General features: G+C 39.6%; 1 protein-coding gene across 1 annotated transcript in view; it reads left to right on the top strand.

Annotated features, from left to right (window-relative positions):
- Positions 1–25,010, top strand: part of LOC311223576 (thiamine transporter 2-like) — a gene marked incomplete at both ends in the record, with an annotated part of 108,774 nt that overhangs the window by 15,008 nt on the left and 68,756 nt on the right. Inside the window, 3 exons of the mRNA XM_084308355.1 lie at positions 652–768; positions 1,706–1,803; positions 1,892–2,146. Of these exons, the coding sequence (XP_084164481.1) occupies positions 652–768; positions 1,706–1,803; positions 1,892–2,146 (470 nt within the window). The remainder of the gene's footprint in view (positions 1–651; positions 769–1,705; positions 1,804–1,891; positions 2,147–25,010) is intronic.

Below are 25,010 nucleotides of genomic sequence, written 5' to 3'. Positions count from 1 at the left end.
CGGAGGGTCATTAATAAAGAATGATCAAATCGATTTGGTCTTCTCTTCTACTGTGAAGCCAAGCTGGGTCATGCAGGTCTCTCTCCCATCTCTCTCTCCTATGATCCCATCTCTCACACACAATTCTGGAAATTCCTGGAATAGTGGAATAAAACAGGAAAAAACGTTTCAGCACCACAGAGAGTGTTCTCCGCACTGACGCGGTGCGGGCCGTGAGGCTGCGGCGGTATATAAAGCAGACAGATAATAAATACTATTATAGACTAGAGTAAGAAAAGGGCAGTTTACTCATCTATTTGAATGGCATACAACGAGCCTTGCGTTGTGCAAAATCCTCGACAATGTCTTTAATGTCCAACTCCCGGGCTCTGGTGTTTTCAATGGACAGGATTGCAAGCCCACTCAGTCTCAGCAGAACTTGGCTCTTGGGTCGAGCTTGGTGTGTTGACTGTCACTGTGACTGAACTGCTTGGCTGTTCTGAATCTGACTGGTTATGCCTGCAAAGTGCAAACAAAGGCCGATAAATGATCTCTAAAAACCAAGTATGTTATTTATATTAATAAGCGCCATGGCTGCCGGGCTGGCGCCGCCCTAATAGATGTATAAATATAAGTTTATGGTAAACTGTAATCTCATTATCTGTCCAACAGTCCAAGTTGACACACCGCGGCTGAAGGCAGTGTCCGTGCCGGGCATGTTGTCGGGTGATCAGGTGGTGTTGAAAGGCTTGTTGTTGTTGGGGATGGGGGGTCAGGAGGAGGAGGAACGTCGGCACCAGGTTGTTTCCCTGTTACTTTTATAACAAATGCGTCTAATTTAGGTAGCTTTGCGTTCTTCTCGTCCCGTTCTTTTTTGTCAGTTCTTTTTTGATGGCCACATTTATGTTTGTAAGGCTTAGGTGGCATGGTTGCGGAATATGGATCATTCACTCACTGATGATTTCACTCGCTGTAAGAGACAGACCTGTCTGCTGTTCGTTTTCCGCGCCAGGTAAATTGTCTCATGACGCAATGACGCATTGATTGCTGGGTAATGTTGTTGTCCTCCAGTAACAAGTCAGATTTTGCACTGGAGGCACAACAGGAGAGACAACATTTCCCAGCAATCATCATTCTTTAATTTATTTTAGGCTACAATCGGGAAGAATAGGAGGGCCCGGGGAAACAAGAGACATAGATACACACCACCACCAGTTTGATTTAATACTTTAATAGTTTGTCAAACACCGCCACGCGTGTTTGCCGCATGGCGCAATGCAGTCTGTTGATCCAGTCCCACGAACGGGAACTCCATTCAGTCCCGGGCTTTTTTAACAGGGCACATCTTCTTCGATGGATATCCTGCCCCAGTGTAAATGGAGCCAGTGGTAAACTAAATATAAAATGTATGCAACTAAAATAGGGCACTTGGTAAAATGGCAGGGGCTGAAGCCCCCCTTGGACCCTTTCTGCACAAACACACGCACGCACGCACGCACGCACACACACACACACACACACACACACACACACACACACACACACACACACACACACACACACACACACACACACACTCCCTCTACCCCCCCCCCCCCTCATACAATCCATGTATCGCGGGTGTTTTTACATAAAGACAGAGGGGAGAAGATATTTATTACGATGCTCCCTGGAGGTTCGCCCCTTCATTTTTCATCCTAATGTATTTTCTCTCACTCCCTCACAGTCGTCTCACCCTCCCCCACCCCCACCCTGTCTCACTCGGCCCAGAGGAAAAACTTCAAGCAAGACAAACAGCGGCGGCGGGGGGCAGTAGTGGAACAGGTGACTCCTCACAGTCGCTCTCACCTTGGGCTTTTATATCTTCACCTGTATATCTCGGGCGGATTAAACCGGATTAAACCGCCTCCAGCTGGGGACTCGCCGGTCCCCGCGGTCACACAGCCACGTCTCTCTCTGGGTCGTGGGAGAGAGGTACGGTAGAGACGCGCCCATGAGCTTCTTCTGGTGGAGCTGGCGGAGGAGCGGGGGCTGCGGAGGAGGAGGAGGCTGGGTAGGCCCCACGGTGCTGCTCTGCGTCTACGGGTTCTGCTCCCTGATGAGGCCCGTGGAACCTTTCCTGACCGCCTTCTTCACCGGGCCGTACAAGAACCTCACCACCCGACAGGTAATGGGGTCATCTATACTCCCAGTGTGTGAACACCAGAGCTGCTCACCATATATCTCGCTAGATGTTCCCTGTGTTAACACACTCCCTTCAGGTCAATCTTCCTTCCAATTTGCTGCGAGATGCGAAAGCCTTTGAAAATGTACACATTTGACTGGTCTACGTCATGTATTACATATATTTTATTTGGTTGTTTTTTTAATGATTTCCCTTACTGTACCTCTGTGATGTATGTACCATAGTCTCTTTTCAATAAAATGTTATACCCTTCGAGGGGACCTTTTGTCCTCTCGCCAGGCCATCATTGTAAATAAGTATTTGTTCCTGTTCCACCCCTCAGGGTCGGTACCGACCCCAAAATGACATTATGATCATAGATCCATATTTTTCAGAGTGATGCAAAACATTTGCGATTTTAAAATCAAACGTTTTCAAGTATTAACATCACTAACATGTCACAAAAGCATGTAGAATGTATATTATCATCAATACGTTAGTTTAGCAATAGGTTAAAAGTGTCATTATATTGTTTTAAGTTTTCGATTAGCTGAAGTCTATTCCAAGACGGCGACCATTTTGGAACATTTTAATCATGGGAATTGTAGTTTTTTTGCAGCCATTTTGTCGAGGGGATGCATAGCTGTGGGTCAGCGTTGATCAGTGGAATTTTGCCGAACTACACTTCCTGGCAGATACTATGGGGGTTCAAATTCAGCGTTCTGAATGAATAATATCAATAACTGTTATTATTCGGGATAATAAGCCACAAAAGGTAACGTTTTTGACAAATATTGAAACGCAGTTAGTTTCTCCTCCCTATTGTTAGCATGTAGCAACAATTAGATCTGAAATTTGTTTCAAAATGGTTGCACTGTGGTGAAAATAAAAAGGTACAGTAAATTACAGTAGATATCATTATCTGTTCTTATGCACGCCTGGTGATACTAAATCCAAATTGAACTCGGGCATTTGAAAGATAATATATGTATATATAAATAATAAATAAATAAGGCAAAGGTCATTTATAAGCATCTATTGTATATTCTATAATAATATTTCAAATTGCATTGGTCCGGATGGGATAATTCAGTACTGTATCTACAGAACCTTCGGTTTTTAAGTTTGGTCATTATTATCATGGTGTTATTCACTGTCAAAGGTGCAAAGAAAAATCATAATTCATATTCTCCTTTGTTTCATCACAATTTAAGCAAGCCTAGTAATAGACACAATATTTCTGACACTGGGAATACATTCCCTGAGGTCCATAGATGTACCTAGATACCAAGAATATGCAAATAGCCCTTGTAGAAGTGGAGCAATATTCCATTTACCTAGGTATATATTTTATGCGGATTTTCACATTGTGTGGAACAGGTTAACCTGTTAAGCCCTATCCCTATTTTCTGAAAATCTGCCTAAAAATACATCTAAGTAAATGGAAGATTGCTCCACTTCTACAAGGTCCATTTGCATGTTCTTGGTATCTAGGGACATCTATGGATCTCAGGGAATATATTCCCAGTGTCAGAAATATTGTGTCTGTTACTAGTAAATTGAGTAAATTGTGATGAAACAAAGGAGAATTCTAAATTATGATTTTTCTTTGCATCTTTGACGGTGAATAACACCCTGCTAAAAATGACCAGACATGAAAAACTGACACTGAGCTCGTTCAGCACCTTCTTGTAAGTATGTGTACAGCAAATCTAAGAAAATTTATAAAGGGAAGATGATTAATTGACCTTCCTGGTTAAAGAAAATGGTTAAATAAAATAAAATAAGTTGCTAGCCAAACAGGAGGCAAGGCCATGACGAGTATTACGATGGAACTAACATTAATCAATCGAAAACAGACAAATCACGTAACTTCAAACCCAAGTGTTTTTTTTAGATGACCATCTAACGGGGAAGAAATACTTGAGATTTGAAACTGTGAGTCAATATTTGTATCACCTGCGTTGCTTTTACCAGTTCTTTTTTTTATCCACTTTTTCTCCTCTTTTTTCTATTTTTCTCCCATCCCAATTTAGCCGTGCCAATTCTCCCCTCCCCTGTCTTGATCGTTGCTCGCATGTGCCCCCCACTGGCCAGTTGTAGGGAGAATAGAAGCCCATCGCATGTCCCCTCCGATACATAGGCAGCCAGACGCATCTTTTCATCTGCCAGAGTGGACTCTCATTTGGCGAGGAGTAACGTGTAGGAGGCTCACACTGCCCCCGCCATTTTCCTGTCTCTGCTGTGCAGGCGCCCCAACCGACCTGTAGGAGTCGCTGTTTACAACGTCCAGATTACCACCCATCGACTTCCCACCCGCTAACTAATTGAGTTAGTATGACGGCCGGCCCAAGCCGGAGGCAATGCCGACATTCGCCGGATTCGATACCGGTGTCTCATGCGTTGGTGACAAGCGCAATGTCCGCTGTGCAGACCCGGCCACCTGCTTTTACCATTGTTCTTATTCTCTGCAGTGCTTTTATTCTGTCTATTTTATGCTCATTGTATGTCTATTGTACTGCTGTGAAGCACTTAGGGCTGCAATTCCTGTATGAAAGAATGCTATAGAAATAAAGAAAATTGTATTATAACTTTTTTCGAATTGAACGAATAGCATTGGCATATTTATCGTTAGGGTTGTTATACTTTTATAAGTATCGGCAGATATACGTACTTGAGCCTTCGTATTTTACTTTACAATTTCCATTTTAAAGGAAATTAATACTTACAGTAATACAATTTCAAACAAAATAGGACTAATTTACAAGCGCACAGTTAGTTTGAATAAAATGCTTTTGCATAATAAAATGTGATGCAATGAAAAGAATTATGCACTTCTTGGAAGGTCAAGTCAGCCACTATCAGCCGGCATTACTTTGACTAACCAACCACTTTAAAATAACCTTTAAGAAGTTACATTGAGAGGATTAAATGCATGCTCTCAAGCACTGAGATAAACAAACACGTCACATAGAATGTGGAACTTTTTACTTTTGATAAAGTAAAATGCTAAATGTACTGCATTTTTATCCAAAGCAATTTCGAACATATGCCTCACATTCACCCATTCGCTCACACATTCACACACACACACACACGGCGGAGGCGACCCCATGCAAGGTGCCAACTTGCTCATCAGGAGCAGTTAAGTGTTTTTATTCAAGGACACTTCGACACGCTGCCCGGGAGGAGCTGGAATCTAACCGGGAACCTTCAGATTACCCGGTGACCGCTACCAGAACCACCGTCTCCCCAGTATGCTGAAGTACATTCAATACCGACGGGCGGCTTGGTGGTGCAGTGGTTAGTGCCGCTCCCTGACGACAACAAGGCCTATAGGATTTGAATCCGACTGGGGAAGGGAAGGAGGGCTGTTTGAATGTTTCTACCCGTGTTTCAGTGGATTTCCTGCGGTTGCTCTGGTTTCCTCCCACATCATAACAAGACATGCTAAGTACATACTCCTGCCTTTGCCCTCTGTCTACTGTTCTGCCCTCAGATTCATTACTGGGGACAGATATGGGGTGTAAAGTACTTGAGTAATTGTGCTTCGTTACAATACTGTAAAGTACTGTTTTAAGGGATTTGTACTTTACTCGAGTATTATTAGGTTTGTATACTTGTACTTTTACTCAATTACATTTCAGAGGAAAAAAAAAAAACTTTTTACTCCTTACATTTAAAATACAGACCGACAAAGTACAAATCTCGCAGGTCCAACCATTTTAATTAGTATATTTGTTTCTCGGGCCGAACTAACGTTAACGTTATTAATCCTGCGGCTGCACTATTTAAAAACAGCCAATCAAATCCCCATCAATGGAAAATTAACCCACCCATACCCATGTTGATTGGTCCTTGTGCAAGACTAGAAAGCAGGGATCTTTGATTAAACACGTGCTATCAGAAGAATAGACAGTCAGCGTGACAAGCTACAGTACAGAAGATACTGTAGTACGAGTGATTTAAAAGTTCATTTAAAAGTAGAAACTTTTTTAGTTTTACTCAAGTTTGTTTTTAGCCAAATACTCTGACTTTTACTTGAGTAAGACTTTGAGATGGTAACCATACTTTCACTTAAGTATAATTTCTGGATACTTTTTACACCCCTGTATGATGACCCCATGACTGTGTCCTCTATGAAAAGGCTGGATGACCTTCTCTGGTTGAAAGGCGTACCTATCATTGGTATTTATTTATCTTTAAATCCCTTATTGGTAAACTCCCCCTTAGATCACAACAAGGGGATGGAATATTGGAACATATTCTACACGTTCAAATGACTGGCTGGTTCTTAGGGTTCCTCCAGTTTGCTCTGAACTAGGAAAAACTGCTTTTTACTTTGATGCTTCTACACCTGGAATGTCCTCCAACTGACGCTGAAGGTTCTTACTTCTTTTGCTGCATTTGAAAATCCACAGCAGTTGGAACGAGATGCAAAATACTGGCAAAAATTTACAAATTGACTCCCCCTCACTACTTTGAAGGACTATCGCAGAGTTGTTTACACACACCTGTCACCCAGCCTTTAATTTGAAGTTTATTAGTTTGTTAAGGTTCAACAACAACATTATATACATACAAACATACATACACTACATGACTACATATAACCACACACACAATACCTAAAATAAATGAAAAATACAGTTAACAAAAAGAGAAAAATAATAATAATAATAATAATAATAATAATAATAATAATAATAATAATAATAATAATAATAATAATAATAATAATAATAATAATAATAATAATAATAATAATAATAATAATAATAATAATAATAATAATAATAATAATAATAATAATAATAATAATAATAATAATAATAATAATAATAATAATAATAATAATAATAATAACAATAATAATAAAGACAATTGCATCGTTCTTATAGGTTGTCACTTGCCATGCCGAAATTGCCTATCTAATAAATCACCGTCCTACTGTATGCCTAAACATCCTCAGCCGGGGAATTTAGATAAAAATAATTAAGAAATGGCTGGCAAACTTTGAAAAATGTCTGGCTAGAGCCCTTGGTGGAGTATTTAAGTCTCTCAAGTTTTAGGTCTTCGACCCAGCGTCGATGTGATGGAGGAATGGCTGACTTCCAGTTAAAGGTCCCCTATCTTATAAATGGCATTTTCCAGTGGTTTGAATTGTTTTCTAGCAATGTGGGGTTGTATTAACACTGACTAGATGTGAAATCTCTACCCAGTCCCGTTTCTTCAGTATAGCTTAGGCAGGAACCTCCTCCACTGAACTAAGCCATTCTGAATTTATGTCAATCCGTGACGTGTAAGAATACGTGTTAGAACTCTGATCTGCCACAGAGCGGAGTGTTGTTCCATGTCAACCCACACCATTCCACCTCCCCTGTGTGATGCAGCCATCCAATATGTCAGTTTATGGAGGTTTGCCGCCCAATAGTATTGCAAAAAATGTGGGAGTGCTAATCCTCCATCCTCTTTCGGTCTTTCCAAGAATGCCCTTCTAATACGCGGGGTGGTCTTATTCCAAATAACAGTTGAGATGAATTTGTCTAATTCTTTGAAAAAAGATTTGGGGATAAAAACGGGCACTGTTTGAAACAAAAATAGGAACCTGGGCATAATTGTCATCTTGATTGAGTTAATCCTGCCAGCTAGTGATAGGGGAAGTGTTGACCAGCGAGCAAGATCTTGTTTAGCCTTATCCAGGGCTGGTTTAACGTTTAGCTTAAATAAGTCACTATATTTGCGTGTCACAGTCACTCCCAGGTATGTGAAAGACTCACTTTCCCGCACTGACTCCTGAACTACGCATGCGCAGATCGACAATCCAGAGACTCCGTGGGCAATCTGTGCATGCAGAGTTCGGGAGTAGGTGCAGGAAAGTGACCATAGCTCGGCCGAGAAAGTGCCAATAGATTTTGGGATTGGTCGCTCCGTGTTCAGGAGACTCGGGCGTATAAAAGTCTATTGGATCATGTCTCCACAGCTGTAGCTACAACCACTTAATGCCAAGGCTCTCATCCACATTCATTCATTTTCTCCCCCCGCTCTCTCTCCCATGAGTTCAGAATACCGGAAGTGTTGCGGTGGTCTATACAGACATATGGGAAATGGTAAATGGTGCATTTATATAGCATTTTTATCCAAAGCTCTTTACAATATGTTCCTCATATTCACCCATTCACTCACACATTCACACACCGACGGCGGAGGCAACCATGCAAGGTGTCGGGAGCAGTTAGGGGTTAAGTGTCTTTCTCAAGGACACTTCGACATGCAAAGACACTATGGTAGTAAGTTGTACTGGCCAACAGCGTAACTAGTAAGAGTAGGCAAGGGATATGTACAGATATAGATATAGTATCTACAGATTTGTAAAATGGATTATATGCAGGTATGTACAGACAGGTGGATATGTATATGTAATGACATTGGACAGTACCGTGTATTTGCAGTTGTGAAGTTAAACTTGCTATAGATAATGTTCAGCCACTAGATATCGCACTAGAGCATCAGTGTGTCATCCAATCAGGTGCATTCCACGGGGGGGAATAAGAAGTAGGGAGGGGATACATGACTGCAACATGAATGTTTTTAAAAACTCGTAAAAAAAATGCCACAATGTAAACCTCTTGAATCTTGAATCTTGAAAAACGTTATCTATAGCACTGTTAATAATTATTTTGTAATACAATCTTTTTTTTCATTTTCACATGTAACAAGACACACCACAATACAGTAATAATACACAAGACATCACAGGACAGTACTTCAATAATAATAATAATAATAATAATACCACAGTCATTTCGGTCCTTGTACTTATTAAGGAGTAGATAAATAAGAGCCATATTTACATCCCTCGAGAATCCCCCTTGTTCAATGGAGTGTGGGCCTAGTGGTTCCCAAAACCCCAGGTATAGTTTGCGTGGAATTCCATCCAAGCCGGGTGGTTTTCCCTTCTGCATCTCTGCAATTGCGTCTCTGAGTTCTAAGATAGTGATCGGCCTCTCCAACTCCCCAGCCCCTTCCTCGGATATCCTCGGCAGCTACGCTAGTAAATGCATTGAATTTAGATTGATATCGAAAAACTGATCATTAGCACGGATTCTCATTGCAAGTAAGTGACTGGGTCTAGCACCATGGAAGTAGTAGTTCTGTCTCGTTCTGTGCATACAAAATTCTGAGCGTTGTCTAAGTATAGAATTTATTTATTTTTCAACAATTTTCCGTTGTGTGTTTGTCTGTTCATTAATTGGAGCGAAGTGTATAGATTAGCATAACGTTTAGATTAGATAACCATGATTTACGTAAGTTGGATGCAAAAAGGGTGGTGTGGCTTATGATAAATCCCTTCACTGAGTTCCATAATATTCTAGAGTCCTTTACTGTGTTAACATTCATTTCCAAATCTTTTTTGAGTTTTTCTTTAAAATCGGTACAGAAGTCTTCGTTTTTAAGTAGCGATGAGTTAAATTGCCACCTGGGGGCTCTTGTGGTTAGTTTACCAAACGAAGCTGTGAAAGAGATACCTTTATGATCGGAGAGAGCTATGGGTATTAAGGATATAGCACCTTTAATCTAAACCACTTGGAGTGTGGTTGTCCTGAGGAAGGAGAACACAGTTCATTTCACTATAGGCAAAAAGAAAGGAACATGATGACAACACGTACAGTATGTGGTCTATGAGTGACTGAATGAGTGATAGCTCTACGACAGGCCTTCTCAAAGAACCAATGGCGGCCCTCGGATACGCTTCTGGTGGCCCGCAATGAGTTAATGTGTGAACGCACGTGTTATATTTGGTCCGGTTCCAATACAGTTTTTTTTTCACAATAATATTTTCATTGTTTTTTTTTATAAAACATATATTATACATTTGACACCGGCTCTCGGCGTTGCCTCCGGCTTGGGCCGGACGTCATACTAACTCAATTGGCAGAGTTAGCGGGTGGAAGTCGATGGGTGGTAATCTGGACGTTGTGGACAGCGACTCCTACAGGTCGGTTGGGGGACGCCTGCACAGCAGAGACAGGAAAATGGCGGGGGTAGTGTGAGCCTCCCACACGTTACACCTCGCCAAATGAGAGTCCGCGCTGGCAGGTGAGAAGATGTGACAGGCTGCCTCCACATGTATCGGAGGGGACATGTGATGCAAGGCGTCTATCCTCCCTACAACTGACCAGTGGGGGCATATGCGAGCAACGTTCAAGACAGGGGAGGGGAGAATTGGCACGGCTAAATTGGGATAAGATAAAAATAGAAAAAGAGGAGAAAAAGTAAAAAAATAAAAACATATAACATTTATAAAATAAAATAATATTAAAATCAGGAAAATATACACAAATAAATACAAACTAAATACATACATACCCATTCCCCCCTTCAAACAAAAACATACAAAAAACTACACTTTTCATAAAACCTATGAAAGGTGTCCACATACAAAAAATCTTCCCCCTTCTCCTTTACTACCGTAAATCCTCTAATAGTGGAGGGTACTCGAATAAAGGACGGGCCTCTTATATAAGCCAGGGGTTTTGATACATGCAGACAAATACAGGCCGGCTTCCAATACAAGGTTGCAAAAAAAGGTTTATTTTTTTATTTTTCGTGCCGTGATATAGAATAAGATAAACTCTAGCATTAGCGTTAGTGTAACAGGTTAATATGTTCCCCTTGTGAATTTCACAAAACACCCTTTTTCATTGTTTTGTTGGAATCTCCTACCTTTGTTTTGGTGTGGATGCTGAACGTGTAGCAGGTATATATGTGTAATATACTGTTATGTATTCCACGAATAATCCTTCCCTCACGTTTTATTTAAATTTGTCTATTGTTATTTTTATTCTCAACGTCTTTTATTTTGAAATCGTCACTTCCTGCCGAAGTGACGTATTTCCCCTTGCGCGTCCCTCTTCACGCCAGTCTTACTGTGTGCTTGAAGAGGTAAGGTAGTAGTTCATCATCTCTGAACGTATCTTTGGTCTAGGGGAACGTTACGATGGTTTAAATGTGTGGATAAGTTGCCGGGCAATGACCCAGTTGTATATAATAAGTATCTATGTTAAAGATGAGCAGTTGTTCACTTGTTGTGAAGCTATTTAGAAGTGGTGACGATCTTTTGTGTATCTCACACATTCACACACACACACACGGCGGAGGCGACCCCATGCAAGGTGCCAACTTGCTCATCAGGAGCAGTTAAGTGTTTTTATTCAAGGACACTTCGACACGCTGCCCGGGAGGAGCTGGAATCTAACCGGGAACCTTCAGATTACCCGGTGACCGCTACCAGAACCACCGTCTCCCCAGTATGCTGAAGTACATTCAATACCGACGGGCGGCTTGGTGGTGCAGTGGTTAGTGCCGCTCCCTGACGACAACAAGGCCTATAGGATTTGAATCCGACTGGGGAAGGGAAGGAGGGCTGTTTGAATGTTTCTACCCGTGTTTCAGTGGATTTCCTGCGGTTGCTCTGGTTTCCTCCCACATCATAACAAGACATGCTAAGTACATACTCCTGCCTTTGCCCTCTGTCTACTGTTCTGCCCTCAGATTCATTACTGGGGACAGATATGGGGTGTAAAGTACTTGAGTAATTGTGCTTCGTTACAATACTGTAAAGTACTGTTTTAAGGGATTTGTACTTTACTCGAGTATTATTAGGTTTGTATACTTGTACTTTTACTCAATTACATTTCAGAGGAAAAAAAAAAACTTTTTACTCCTTACATTTAAAATACAGACCGACAAAGTACAAATCTCGCAGGTCCAACCATTTTAATTAGTATATTTGTTTCTCGGGCCGAACTAACGTTAACGTTATTAATCCTGCGGCTGCACTATTTAAAAACAGCCAATCAAATCCCCATCAATGGAAAATTAACCCACCCATACCCATGTTGATTGGTCCTTGTGCAAGACTAGAAAGCAGGGATCTTTGATTAAACACGTGCTATCAGAAGAATAGACAGTCAGCGTGACAAGCTACAGTACAGAAGATACTGTAGTACGAGTGATTTAAAAGTTCATTTAAAAGTAGAAACTTTTTTAGTTTTACTCAAGTTTGTTTTTAGCCAAATACTCTGACTTTTACTTGAGTAAGACTTTGAGATGGTAACCATACTTTCACTTAAGTATAATTTCTGGATACTTTTTACACCCCTGTATGATGACCCCATGACTGTGTCCTCTATGAAAAGGCTGGATGACCTTCTCTGGTTGAAAGGCGTACCTATCATTGGTATTTATTTATCTTTAAATCCCTTATTGGTAAACTCCCCCTTAGATCACAACAAGGGGATGGAATATTGGAACATATTCTACACGTTCAAATGACTGGCTGGTTCTTAGGGTTCCTCCAGTTTGCTCTGAACTAGGAAAAACTGCTTTTTACTTTGATGCTTCTACACCTGGAATGTCCTCCAACTGACGCTGAAGGTTCTTACTTCTTTTGCTGCATTTGAAAATCCACAGCAGTTGGAACGAGATGCAAAATACTGGCAAAAATTTACAAATTGACTCCCCCTCACTACTTTGAAGGACTATCGCAGAGTTGTTTACACACACCTGTCACCCAGCCTTTAATTTGAAGTTTATTAGTTTGTTAAGGTTCAACAACAACATTATATACATACAAACATACATACACTACATGACTACATATAACCACACACACAATACCTAAAATAAATGAAAAATACAGTTAACAAAAAGAGAAAAATAATAATAATAATAATAATAATAATAATAATAATAATAATAATAATAATAATAATAATAATAATAATAATAATAATAATAATAATAATAATAATAATAATAATAATAATAATAATAATAATAATAATAATAATAATAATAATAATAATAATAATAATAATAATAATAATAATAATAATAATAATAATAATAATAATAATAATAATAATAATAATAATAATAATAATAATAATAATAATAATAATAATAATAATAATAATAATGATAATAATAATAATAATAATGATAATAATAATAATAATAATAATAATAATAATAATAATAATAATAATAATAATAATAATAATAATAATAATAATAATAATAATAATAATAATAATAATAATAATAATAATAATAATAATAATAATAATAATAATAATAATAATAATAATAATAATAAAGACAATTGCATCGTTCTTATAGGTTGTCACTTGCCATGCCGAAATTGCCTATCTAATAAATCACCGTCCTACTGTATGCCTAAACATCCTCAGCCGGGGAATTTAGATAAAAATAATTAAGAAATGGCTGGCAAACTTTGAAAAATGTCTGGCTAGAGCCCTTGGTGGAGTATTTAAGTCTCTCAAGTTTTAGGTCTTCGACCCAGCGTCGATGTGATGGAGGAATGGCTGACTTCCAGTTAAAGGTCCCCTATCTTATAAATGGCATTTTCCAGTGGTTTGAATTGTTTTCTAGCAATGTGGGGTTGTATTAACACTGACTAGATGTGAAATCTCTACCCAGTCCCGTTTCTTCAGTATAGCTTAGGCAGGAACCTCCTCCACTGAACTAAGCCATTCTGAATTTATGTCAATCCGTGACGTGTAAGAATACGTGTTAGAACTCTGATCTGCCACAGAGCGGAGTGTTGTTCCATGTCAACCCACACCATTCCACCTCCCCTGTGTGATGCAGCCATCCAATATGTCAGTTTATGGAGGTTTGCCGCCCAATAGTATTGCAAAAAATGTGGGAGTGCTAATCCTCCATCCTCTTTCGGTCTTTCCAAGAATGCCCTTCTAATACGCGGGGTGGTCTTATTCCAAATAACAGTTGAGATGAATTTGTCTAATTCTTTGAAAAAAGATTTGGGGATAAAAACGGGCACTGTTTGAAACAAAAATAGGAACCTGGGCATAATTGTCATCTTGATTGAGTTAATCCTGCCAGCTAGTGATAGGGGAAGTGTTGACCAGCGAGCAAGATCTTGTTTAGCCTTATCCAGGGCTGGTTTAACGTTTAGCTTAAATAAGTCACTATATTTGCGTGTCACAGTCACTCCCAGGTATGTGAAAGACTCACTTTCCCGCACTGACTCCTGAACTACGCATGCGCAGATCGACAATCCAGAGACTCCGTGGGCAATCTGTGCATGCAGAGTTCGGGAGTAGGTGCAGGAAAGTGACCATAGCTCGGCCGAGAAAGTGCCAATAGATTTTGGGATTGGTCGCTCCGTGTTCAGGAGACTCGGGCGTATAAAAGTCTATTGGATCATGTCTCCACAGCTGTAGCTACAACCACTTAATGCCAAGGCTCTCATCCACATTCATTCATTTTCTCCCCCCGCTCTCTCTCCCATGAGTTCAGAATACCGGAAGTGTTGCGGTGGTCTATACAGACATATGGGAAATGGTAAATGGTGCATTTATATAGCATTTTTATCCAAAGCTCTTTACAATATGTTCCTCATATTCACCCATTCACTCACACATTCACACACCGACGGCGGAGGCAACCATGCAAGGTGTCGGGAGCAGTTAGGGGTTAAGTGTCTTTCTCAAGGACACTTCGACATGCAAAGACACTATGGTAGTAAGTTGTACTGGCCAACAGCGTAACTAGTAAGAGTAGGCAAGGGATATGTACAGATATAGATATAGTATCTACAGATTTGTAAAATGGATTATATGCAGGTATGTACAGACAGGTGGATATGTATATGTAATGACATTGGACAGTACCGTGTATTTGCAGTTGTGAAGTTAAACTTGCTATAGATAATGTTCAGCCACTAGATATCGCACTAGAGCATCAGTGTGTCATCCAATCAGGTGCATTCCACGGGGGGGAATAAGAAGTAGGGAGGGGATACATGACTGCAACATGAATGTTTTTAAAAACTCGTAAAAAAAATGCCACAATGTAAACCTCTTGAATCTTGAATCTTGAAAAACGTTATCTATAGCACTGTTAATAATTATTTTGTAATACAATCTTTTTTTTCATTTTCACATGTAACAAGACACACCACAATACAGTAATAATACACAAGACATCACAGGACAGTACTTCAATAATAATAATAATAATAATAATACCACAGTCATTTCGGTCCTTGTACTTATTAAGGAGTAGATAAATAAGAGCCATATTTACATCCCTCGAGAATCCCCCTTGTTCAATGGAGTGTGGGCCTAGTGGTTCCCAAAACCCCAGGTATAGTTTGCGTGGAATTCCATCCAAGCCGGGTGGTTTTCCCTTCTGCATCTCTGCAATTGCGTCTCTGAGTTCTAAGATAGTGATCGGCCTCTCCAACTCCCCAGCCCCTTCCTCGGATATCCTCGGCAGCTACGCTAGTAAATGCATTGAATTTAGATTGATATCGAAAAACTGATCATTAGCACGGATTCTCATTGCAAGTAAGTGACTGGGTCTAGCACCATGGAAGTAGTAGTTCTGTCTCGTTCTGTGCATACAAAATTCTGAGCGTTGTCTAAGTATAGAATTTATTTATTTTTCAACAATTTTCCGTTGTGTGTTTGTCTGTTCATTAATTGGAGCGAAGTGTATAGATTAGCATAACGTTTAGATTAGATAACCATGATTTACGTAAGTTGGATGCAAAAAGGGTGGTGTGGCTTATGATAAATCCCTTCACTGAGTTCCATAATATTCTAGAGTCCTTTACTGTGTTAACATTCATTTCCAAATCTTTTTTGAGTTTTTCTTTAAAATCGGTACAGAAGTCTTCGTTTTTAAGTAGCGATGAGTTAAATTGCCACCTGGGGGCTCTTGTGGTTAGTTTACCAAACGAAGCTGTGAAAGAGATACCTTTATGATCGGAGAGAGCTATGGGTATTAAGGATATAGCACCTTTAATCTAAACCACTTGGAGTGTGGTTGTCCTGAGGAAGGAGAACACAGTTCATTTCACTATAGGCAAAAAGAAAGGAACATGATGACAACACGTACAGTATGTGGTCTATGAGTGACTGAATGAGTGATAGCTCTACGACAGGCCTTCTCAAAGAACCAATGGCGGCCCTCGGATACGCTTCTGGTGGCCCGCAATGAGTTAATGTGTGAACGCACGTGTTATATTTGGTCCGGTTCCAATACAGTTTTTTTTTCACAATAATATTTTCATTGTTTTTTTTTATAAAACATATATTATACATTTGACACCGGCTCTCGGCGTTGCCTCCGGCTTGGGCCGGACGTCATACTAACTCAATTGGCAGAGTTAGCGGGTGGAAGTCGATGGGTGGTAATCTGGACGTTGTGGACAGCGACTCCTACAGGTCGGTTGGGGGACGCCTGCACAGCAGAGACAGGAAAATGGCGGGGGTAGTGTGAGCCTCCCACACGTTACACCTCGCCAAATGAGAGTCCGCGCTGGCAGGTGAGAAGATGTGACAGGCTGCCTCCACATGTATCGGAGGGGACATGTGATGCAAGGCGTCTATCCTCCCTACAACTGACCAGTGGGGGCATATGCGAGCAACGTTCAAGACAGGGGAGGGGAGAATTGGCACGGCTAAATTGGGATAAGATAAAAATAGAAAAAGAGGAGAAAAAGTAAAAAAATAAAAACATATAACATTTATAAAATAAAATAATATTAAAATCAGGAAAATATACACAAATAAATACAAACTAAATACATACATACCCATTCCCCCCTTCAAACAAAAACATACAAAAAACTACACTTTTCATAAAACCTATGAAAGGTGTCCACATACAAAAAATCTTCCCCCTTCTCCTTTACTACCGTAAATCCTCTAATAGTGGAGGGTACTCGAATAAAGGACGGGCCTCTTATATAAGCCAGGGGTTTTGATACATGCAGACAAATACAGGCCGGCTTCCAATACAAGGTTGCAAAAAAAGGTTTATTTTTTTATTTTTCGTGCCGTGATATAGAATAAGATAAACTCTAGCATTAGCGTTAGTGTAACAGGTTAATATGTTCCCCTTGTGAATTTCACAAAACACCCTTTTTCATTGTTTTGTTGGAATCTCCTACCTTTGTTTTGGTGTGGATGCTGAACGTGTAGCAGGTATATATGTGTAATATACTGTTATGTATTCCACGAATAATCCTTCCCTCACGTTTTATTTAAATTTGTCTATTGTTATTTTTATTCTCAACGTCTTTTATTTTGAAATCGTCACTTCCTGCCGAAGTGACGTATTTCCCCTTGCGCGTCCCTCTTCACGCCAGTCTTACTGTGTGCTTGAAGAGGTAAGGTAGTAGTTCATCATCTCTGAACGTATCTTTGGTCTAGGGGAACGTTACGATGGTTTAAATGTGTGGATAAGTTGCCGGGCAATGACCCAGTTGTATATAATAAGTATCTATGTTAAAGATGAGCAGTTGTTCACTTGTTGTGAAGCTATTTAGAAGTGGTGACGATCTTTTGTGTATCTCACACATTCACACACACACACACGGCGGAGGCGACCCCATGCAAGGTGCCAACTTGCTCATCAGGAGCAGTTAAGTGTTTTTATTCAAGGACACTTCGACACGCTGCCCGGGAGGAGCTGGAATCTAACCGGGAACCTTCAGATTACCCGGTGACCGCTACCAGAACCACCGTCTCCCCAGTATGCTGAAGTACATTCAATACCGACGGGCGGCTTGGTGGTGCAGTGGTTAGTGCCGCTCCCTGACGACAACAAGGCCTATAGGATTTGAATCCGACTGGGGAAGGGAAGGAGGGCTGTTTGAATGTTTCTACCCGTGTTTCAGTGGATTTCCTGCGGTTGCTCTGGTTTCCTCCCACATCATAACAAGACATGCTAAGTACATACTCCTGCCTTTGCCCTCTGTCTACTGTTCTGCCCTCAGATTCATTACTGGGGACAGATATGGGGTGTAAAGTACTTGAGTAATTGTGCTTCGTTACAATACTGTAAAGTACTGTTTTAAGGGATTTGTACTTTACTCGAGTATTATTAGGTTTGTATACTTGTACTTTTACTCAATTACATTTCAGAGGAAAAAAAAAAACTTTTTACTCCTTACATTTAAAATACAGACCGACAAAGTACAAATCTCGCAGGTCCAACCATTTTAATTAGTATATTTGTTTCTCGGGCCGAACTAACGTTAACGTTATTAATCCTGCGGCTGCACTATTTAAAAACAGCCAATCAAATCCCCATCAATGGAAAATTAACCCACCCATACCCATGTTGATTGGTCCTTGTGCAAGACTAGAAAGCAGGGATCTTTGATTAAACACGTGCTATCAGAAGAATAGACAGTCAGCGTGACAAGCTACAGTACAGAAGATACTGTAGTACGAGTGATTTAAAAGTTCATTTAAAAGTAGAAACTTTTTTAGTTTTACTCAAGTTTGTTTTTAGCCAAATACTCTGACTTTTACTTGAGTAAGACTTTGAGATGGTAACCATACTTTCACTTAAGTATAATTTCTGGATACTTTTTACACCCCTGTATGATGACCCCATGACTGTGTCCTCTATGAAAAGGCTGGATGACCTTCTCTGGTTGAAAGGCGTACCTATCATTGGTATTTATTTATCTTTAAATCCCTTATTGGTAAACTCCCCCTTAGATCACAACAAGGGGATGGAATATTGGAACATATTCTACACGTTCAAATGACTGGCTGGTTCTTAGGGTTCCTCCAGTTTGCTCTGAACTAGGAAAAACTGCTTTTTACTTTGATGCTTCTACACCTGGAATGTCCTCCAACTGACGCTGAAGGTTCTTACTTCTTTTGCTGCATTTGAAAATCCACAGCAGTTGGAACGAGATGCAAAATACTGGCAAAAATTTACAAATTGACTCCCCCTCACTACTTTGAAGGACTATCGCAGAGTTGTTTACACACACCTGTCACCCAGCCTTTAATTTGAAGTTTATTAGTTTGTTAAGGTTCAACAACAACATTATATACATACAAACATACATACACTACATGACTACATATAACCACACACACAATACCTAAAATAAATGAAAAATACAGTTAACAAAAAGAGAAAAATAATAATAATAATAATAATAATAATAATAATAATAATAATAATAATAATAATAATAATAATAATAATAATAATAATAATAATAATAATAATAATAATAATAATAATAATAATAATAATAATAATAATAATAATAATAATAATAATAATAATAATAATAATAATAATAATAATAATAATAATAATAATAATAATAATAATAATAATAATAATAATAATAATAATAATAATAATAATAATAATAATAATAATAATAATAATAATAATAATAATAATAATAATAATAATAATAATAATAATAATAATAATAATAATAATAATAATAATAATAATAATAATAATAATAATAATAATAATGATAATAATAATAATAATAATGATAATAATAATAATAATAATAATAATAATAATAATAATAATAATAATAATAATAATAATAATAATAATAATAATAATAATAATAATAATAATAATAATAATAATAATAATAATAATAATAATAATAATAATAATAATAATAATAAAGACAATTGCATCGTTCTTATAGGTTGTCACTTGCCATGCCGAAATTGCCTATCTAATAAATCACCGTCCTACTGTATGCCTAAACATCCTCAGCCGGGGAATTTAGATAAAAATAATTAAGAAATGGCTGGCAAACTTTGAAAAATGTCTGGCTAGAGCCCTTGGTGGAGTATTTAAGTCTCTCAAGTTTTAGGTCTTCGACCCAGCGTCGATGTGATGGAGGAATGGCTGACTTCCAGTTAAAGGTCCCCTATCTTATAAATGGCATTTTCCAGTGGTTTGAATTGTTTTCTAGCAATGTGGGGTTGTATTAACACTGACTAGATGTGAAATCTCTACCCAGTCCCGTTTCTTCAGTATAGCTTAGGCAGGAACCTCCTCCACTGAACTAAGCCATTCTGAATTTATGTCAATCCGTGACGTGTAAGAATACGTGTTAGAACTCTGATCTGCCACAGAGCGGAGTGTTGTTCCATGTCAACCCACACCATTCCACCTCCCCTGTGTGATGCAGCCATCCAATATGTCAGTTTATGGAGGTTTGCCGCCCAATAGTATTGCAAAAAATGTGGGAGTGCTAATCCTCCATCCTCTTTCGGTCTTTCCAAGAATGCCCTTCTAATACGCGGGGTGGTCTTATTCCAAATAACAGTTGAGATGAATTTGTCTAATTCTTTGAAAAAAGATTTGGGGATAAAAACGGGCACTGTTTGAAACAAAAATAGGAACCTGGGCATAATTGTCATCTTGATTGAGTTAATCCTGCCAGCTAGTGATAGGGGAAGTGTTGACCAGCGAGCAAGATCTTGTTTAGCCTTATCCAGGGCTGGTTTAACGTTTAGCTTAAATAAGTCACTATATTTGCGTGTCACAGTCACTCCCAGGTATGTGAAAGACTCACTTTCCCGCACTGACTCCTGAACTACGCATGCGCAGATCGACAATCCAGAGACTCCGTGGGCAATCTGTGCATGCAGAGTTCGGGAGTAGGTGCAGGAAAGTGACCATAGCTCGGCCGAGAAAGTGCCAATAGATTTTGGGATTGGTCGCTCCGTGTTCAGGAGACTCGGGCGTATAAAAGTCTATTGGATCATGTCTCCACAGCTGTAGCTACAACCACTTAATGCCAAGGCTCTCATCCACATTCATTCATTTTCTCCCCCCGCTCTCTCTCCCATGAGTTCAGAATACCGGAAGTGTTGCGGTGGTCTATACAGACATATGGGAAATGGTAAATGGTGCATTTATATAGCATTTTTATCCAAAGCTCTTTACAATATGTTCCTCATATTCACCCATTCACTCACACATTCACACACCGACGGCGGAGGCAACCATGCAAGGTGTCGGGAGCAGTTAGGGGTTAAGTGTCTTTCTCAAGGACACTTCGACATGCAAAGACACTATGGTAGTAAGTTGTACTGGCCAACAGCGTAACTAGTAAGAGTAGGCAAGGGATATGTACAGATATAGATATAGTATCTACAGATTTGTAAAATGGATTATATGCAGGTATGTACAGACAGGTGGATATGTATATGTAATGACATTGGACAGTACCGTGTATTTGCAGTTGTGAAGTTAAACTTGCTATAGATAATGTTCAGCCACTAGATATCGCACTAGAGCATCAGTGTGTCATCCAATCAGGTGCATTCCACGGGGGGGAATAAGAAGTAGGGAGGGGATACATGACTGCAACATGAATGTTTTTAAAAACTCGTAAAAAAAATGCCACAATGTAAACCTCTTGAATCTTGAATCTTGAAAAACGTTATCTATAGCACTGTTAATAATTATTTTGTAATACAATCTTTTTTTTCATTTTCACATGTAACAAGACACACCACAATACAGTAATAATACACAAGACATCACAGGACAGTACTTCAATAATAATAATAATAATAATAATACCACAGTCATTTCGGTCCTTGTACTTATTAAGGAGTAGATAAATAAGAGCCATATTTACATCCCTCGAGAATCCCCCTTGTTCAATGGAGTGTGGGCCTAGTGGTTCCCAAAACCCCAGGTATAGTTTGCGTGGAATTCCATCCAAGCCGGGTGGTTTTCCCTTCTGCATCTCTGCAATTGCGTCTCTGAGTTCTAAGATAGTGATCGGCCTCTCCAACTCCCCAGCCCCTTCCTCGGATATCCTCGGCAGCTACGCTAGTAAATGCATTGAATTTAGATTGATATCGAAAAACTGATCATTAGCACGGATTCTCATTGCAAGTAAGTGACTGGGTCTAGCACCATGGAAGTAGTAGTTCTGTCTCGTTCTGTGCATACAAAATTCTGAGCGTTGTCTAAGTATAGAATTTATTTATTTTTCAACAATTTTCCGTTGTGTGTTTGTCTGTTCATTAATTGGAGCGAAGTGTATAGATTAGCATAACGTTTAGATTAGATAACCATGATTTACGTAAGTTGGATGCAAAAAGGGTGGTGTGGCTTATGATAAATCCCTTCACTGAGTTCCATAATATTCTAGAGTCCTTTACTGTGTTAACATTCATTTCCAAATCTTTTTTGAGTTTTTCTTTAAAATCGGTACAGAAGTCTTCGTTTTTAAGTAGCGATGAGTTAAATTGCCACCTGGGGGCTCTTGTGGTTAGTTTACCAAACGAAGCTGTGAAAGAGATACCTTTATGATCGGAGAGAGCTATGGGTATTAAGGATATAGCACCTTTAATCTAAACCACTTGGAGTGTGGTTGTCCTGAGGAAGGAGAACACAGTTCATTTCACTATAGGCAAAAAGAAAGGAACATGATGACAACACGTACAGTATGTGGTCTATGAGTGACTGAGATAGCTCTACGACAGGCCTTCTCAAAGAACCAATGGCGGCCCTCGGATACGCTTCTGGTGGCCCGCAATGAGTTAATGTGTGAACGCACGTGTTATATTTGGTCCGGTTCCAATACAGTTTTTTTTTCACAATAATATTTTCATTGTTTTTTTTTATAAAACATATATTATACATTTGACACCGGCTCTCGGCGTTGCCTCCGGCTTGGGCCGGACGTCATACTAACTCAATTGGCAGAGTTAGCGGGTGGAAGTCGATGGGTGGTAATCTGGACGTTGTGGACAGCGACTCCTACAGGTCGGTTGGGGGACGCCTGCACAGCAGAGACAGGAAAATGGCGGGGGTAGTGTGAGCCTCCCACACGTTACACCTCGCCAAATGAGAGTCCGCGCTGGCAGGTGAGAAGATGTGACAGGCTGCCTCCACATGTATCGGAGGGGACATGTGATGCAAGGCGTCTATCCTCCCTACAACTGACCAGTGGGGGCATATGCGAGCAACGTTCAAGACAGGGGAGGGGAGAATTGGCACGGCTAAATTGGGATAAGATAAAAATAGAAAAAGAGGAGAAAAAGTAAAAAAATAAAAACATATAACATTTATAAAATAAAATAATATTAAAATCAGGAAAATATACACAAATAAATACAAACTAAATACATACATGCCCATTCCCCCCTTCAAACAAAAACATACAAAAAACTACACTTTTCATAAAACCTATGAAAGGTGTCCACATACAAAAAATCTTCCCCCTTCTCCTTTACTACCGTAAATCCTCTAATAGTGGAGGGTACTCGAATAAAGGACGGGCCTCTTATATAAGCCAGGGGTTTTGATACATGCAGACAAATACAGGCCGGCTTCCAATACAAGGTTGCAAAAAAAGGTTTATTTTTTTATTTTTCGTGCCGTGATATAGAATAAGATAAACTCTAGCATTAGCGTTAGTGTAACAGGTTAATATGTTCCCCTTGTGAATTTCACAAAACACCCTTTTTCATTGTTTTGTTGGAATCTCCTACCTTTGTTTTGGTGTGGATGCTGAACGTGTAGCAGGTATATATGTGTAATATACTGTTATGTATTCCACGAATAATCCTTCCCTCACGTTTTATTTAAATTTGTCTATTGTTATTTTTATTCTCAACGTCTTTTATTTTGAAATCGTCACTTCCTGCCGAAGTGACGTATTTCCCCTTGCGCGTCCCTCTTCACGCCAGTCTTACTGTGTGCTTGAAGAGGTAAGGTAGTAGTTCATCATCTCTGAACGTATCTTTGGTCTAGGGGAACGTTACGATGGTTTAAATGTGTGGATAAGTTGCCGGGCAATGACCCAGTTGTATATAATAAGTATCTATGTTAAAGATGAGCAGTTGTTCACTTGTTGTGAAGCTATTTAGAAGTGGTGACGATCTTTTGTGTGTGACACATGTCGTGTAGGCCTCAACCTGACTGATATATTTTCCCATTGTAGCCTGTGAACTGAGGGCGCCATCTTGTGGCCAAGATAAAACAAGACAAGACATTAACCGTGTTTTGTATCTGGCTTAACAGGTAAATGAGTCAATCTTATTAGTGGTTTTGTATTATTTTAATGTATCTGTTTTAACAGGTGAATGAGTGACCCATATTGGTTATTTTGTATTGATTTATTGTACTGTTTTATTCCATGTGTTATTTCAATGTGATTCAAAATGGAGTCTTACTGTGTGCTTGAAGAGCCTGTGAACTGAGGGCGCCATCTTGTGGCCAAGATAAAACAAGACAAGACATTAACCCTGTTTTGTATCTGGCTTAACACGGCCATTAAAGAGCCTGAGATGCAGTGCTGCCTCCTGCCTGGTTACTGACACCACACAAGAACACAACGCAAGCATAATCTATCGGTTACATTAGCTAACGTTGTCATAGCCAGATCTGTGGTGTCGGCTGGATGACATTTTGGCTTTGTTTGCAAACGTTAACGTTCGCTATCTATATGGCGTTGGCAGGCGGGGCTGGTCATGATGATCATGATGCTATGATAGCGTTAGCTAAAGCTATTGCCTGCATGTCATCAACAAGAGTCGAGAAGGTACAACACGCAAAATTGTCCGTGCGGGCCCCGCAACCAGGGCCGCCTCAGGGGGTGTGCGAGCAGTGCGGTCGCACAGGGCCTCGCGGGAAGGGGGGCCTCGCAAAAAAAAAAAAAAAAAAAAAATTTTAATTTTTTTGCGAGGCCCCCCTTCCCGCGAGGCCCTTTTTCATCACAGACCTAAAATCTAGTTTTGCTTATATGCTTATATATTTCACATTAGACACGTTTGTAGAATGTGTCTGACTTGTTCCTGCCTCTGCGGCTCTGCAGACTGCAGTGTTCCGGTTTCTGCGGCTCTGCTGCTCTACAGATTTAGAATAGTGTTTCCGGGCTCCGCCAATAAACATTAGAAGAAGAAGAAGAAGAAGAAGAAGAAGAAGAAGAAGAAGAAGAAGAAGAAGAAGAAGAAGAAGAAGAAGAAGAAGAAGAAGAAGAAGA

This window comes from Notolepis coatsorum (genome assembly GCF_963971535.1).
Source record: "Notolepis coatsorum genome assembly, chromosome: 2".
NCBI lineage: Eukaryota > Metazoa > Chordata > Actinopteri > Aulopiformes > Paralepididae > Notolepis > Notolepis coatsorum.
Note: the sequence above shows the minus strand (reverse complement) of the source record. Positions and strands in the feature narration are given on the sequence as shown.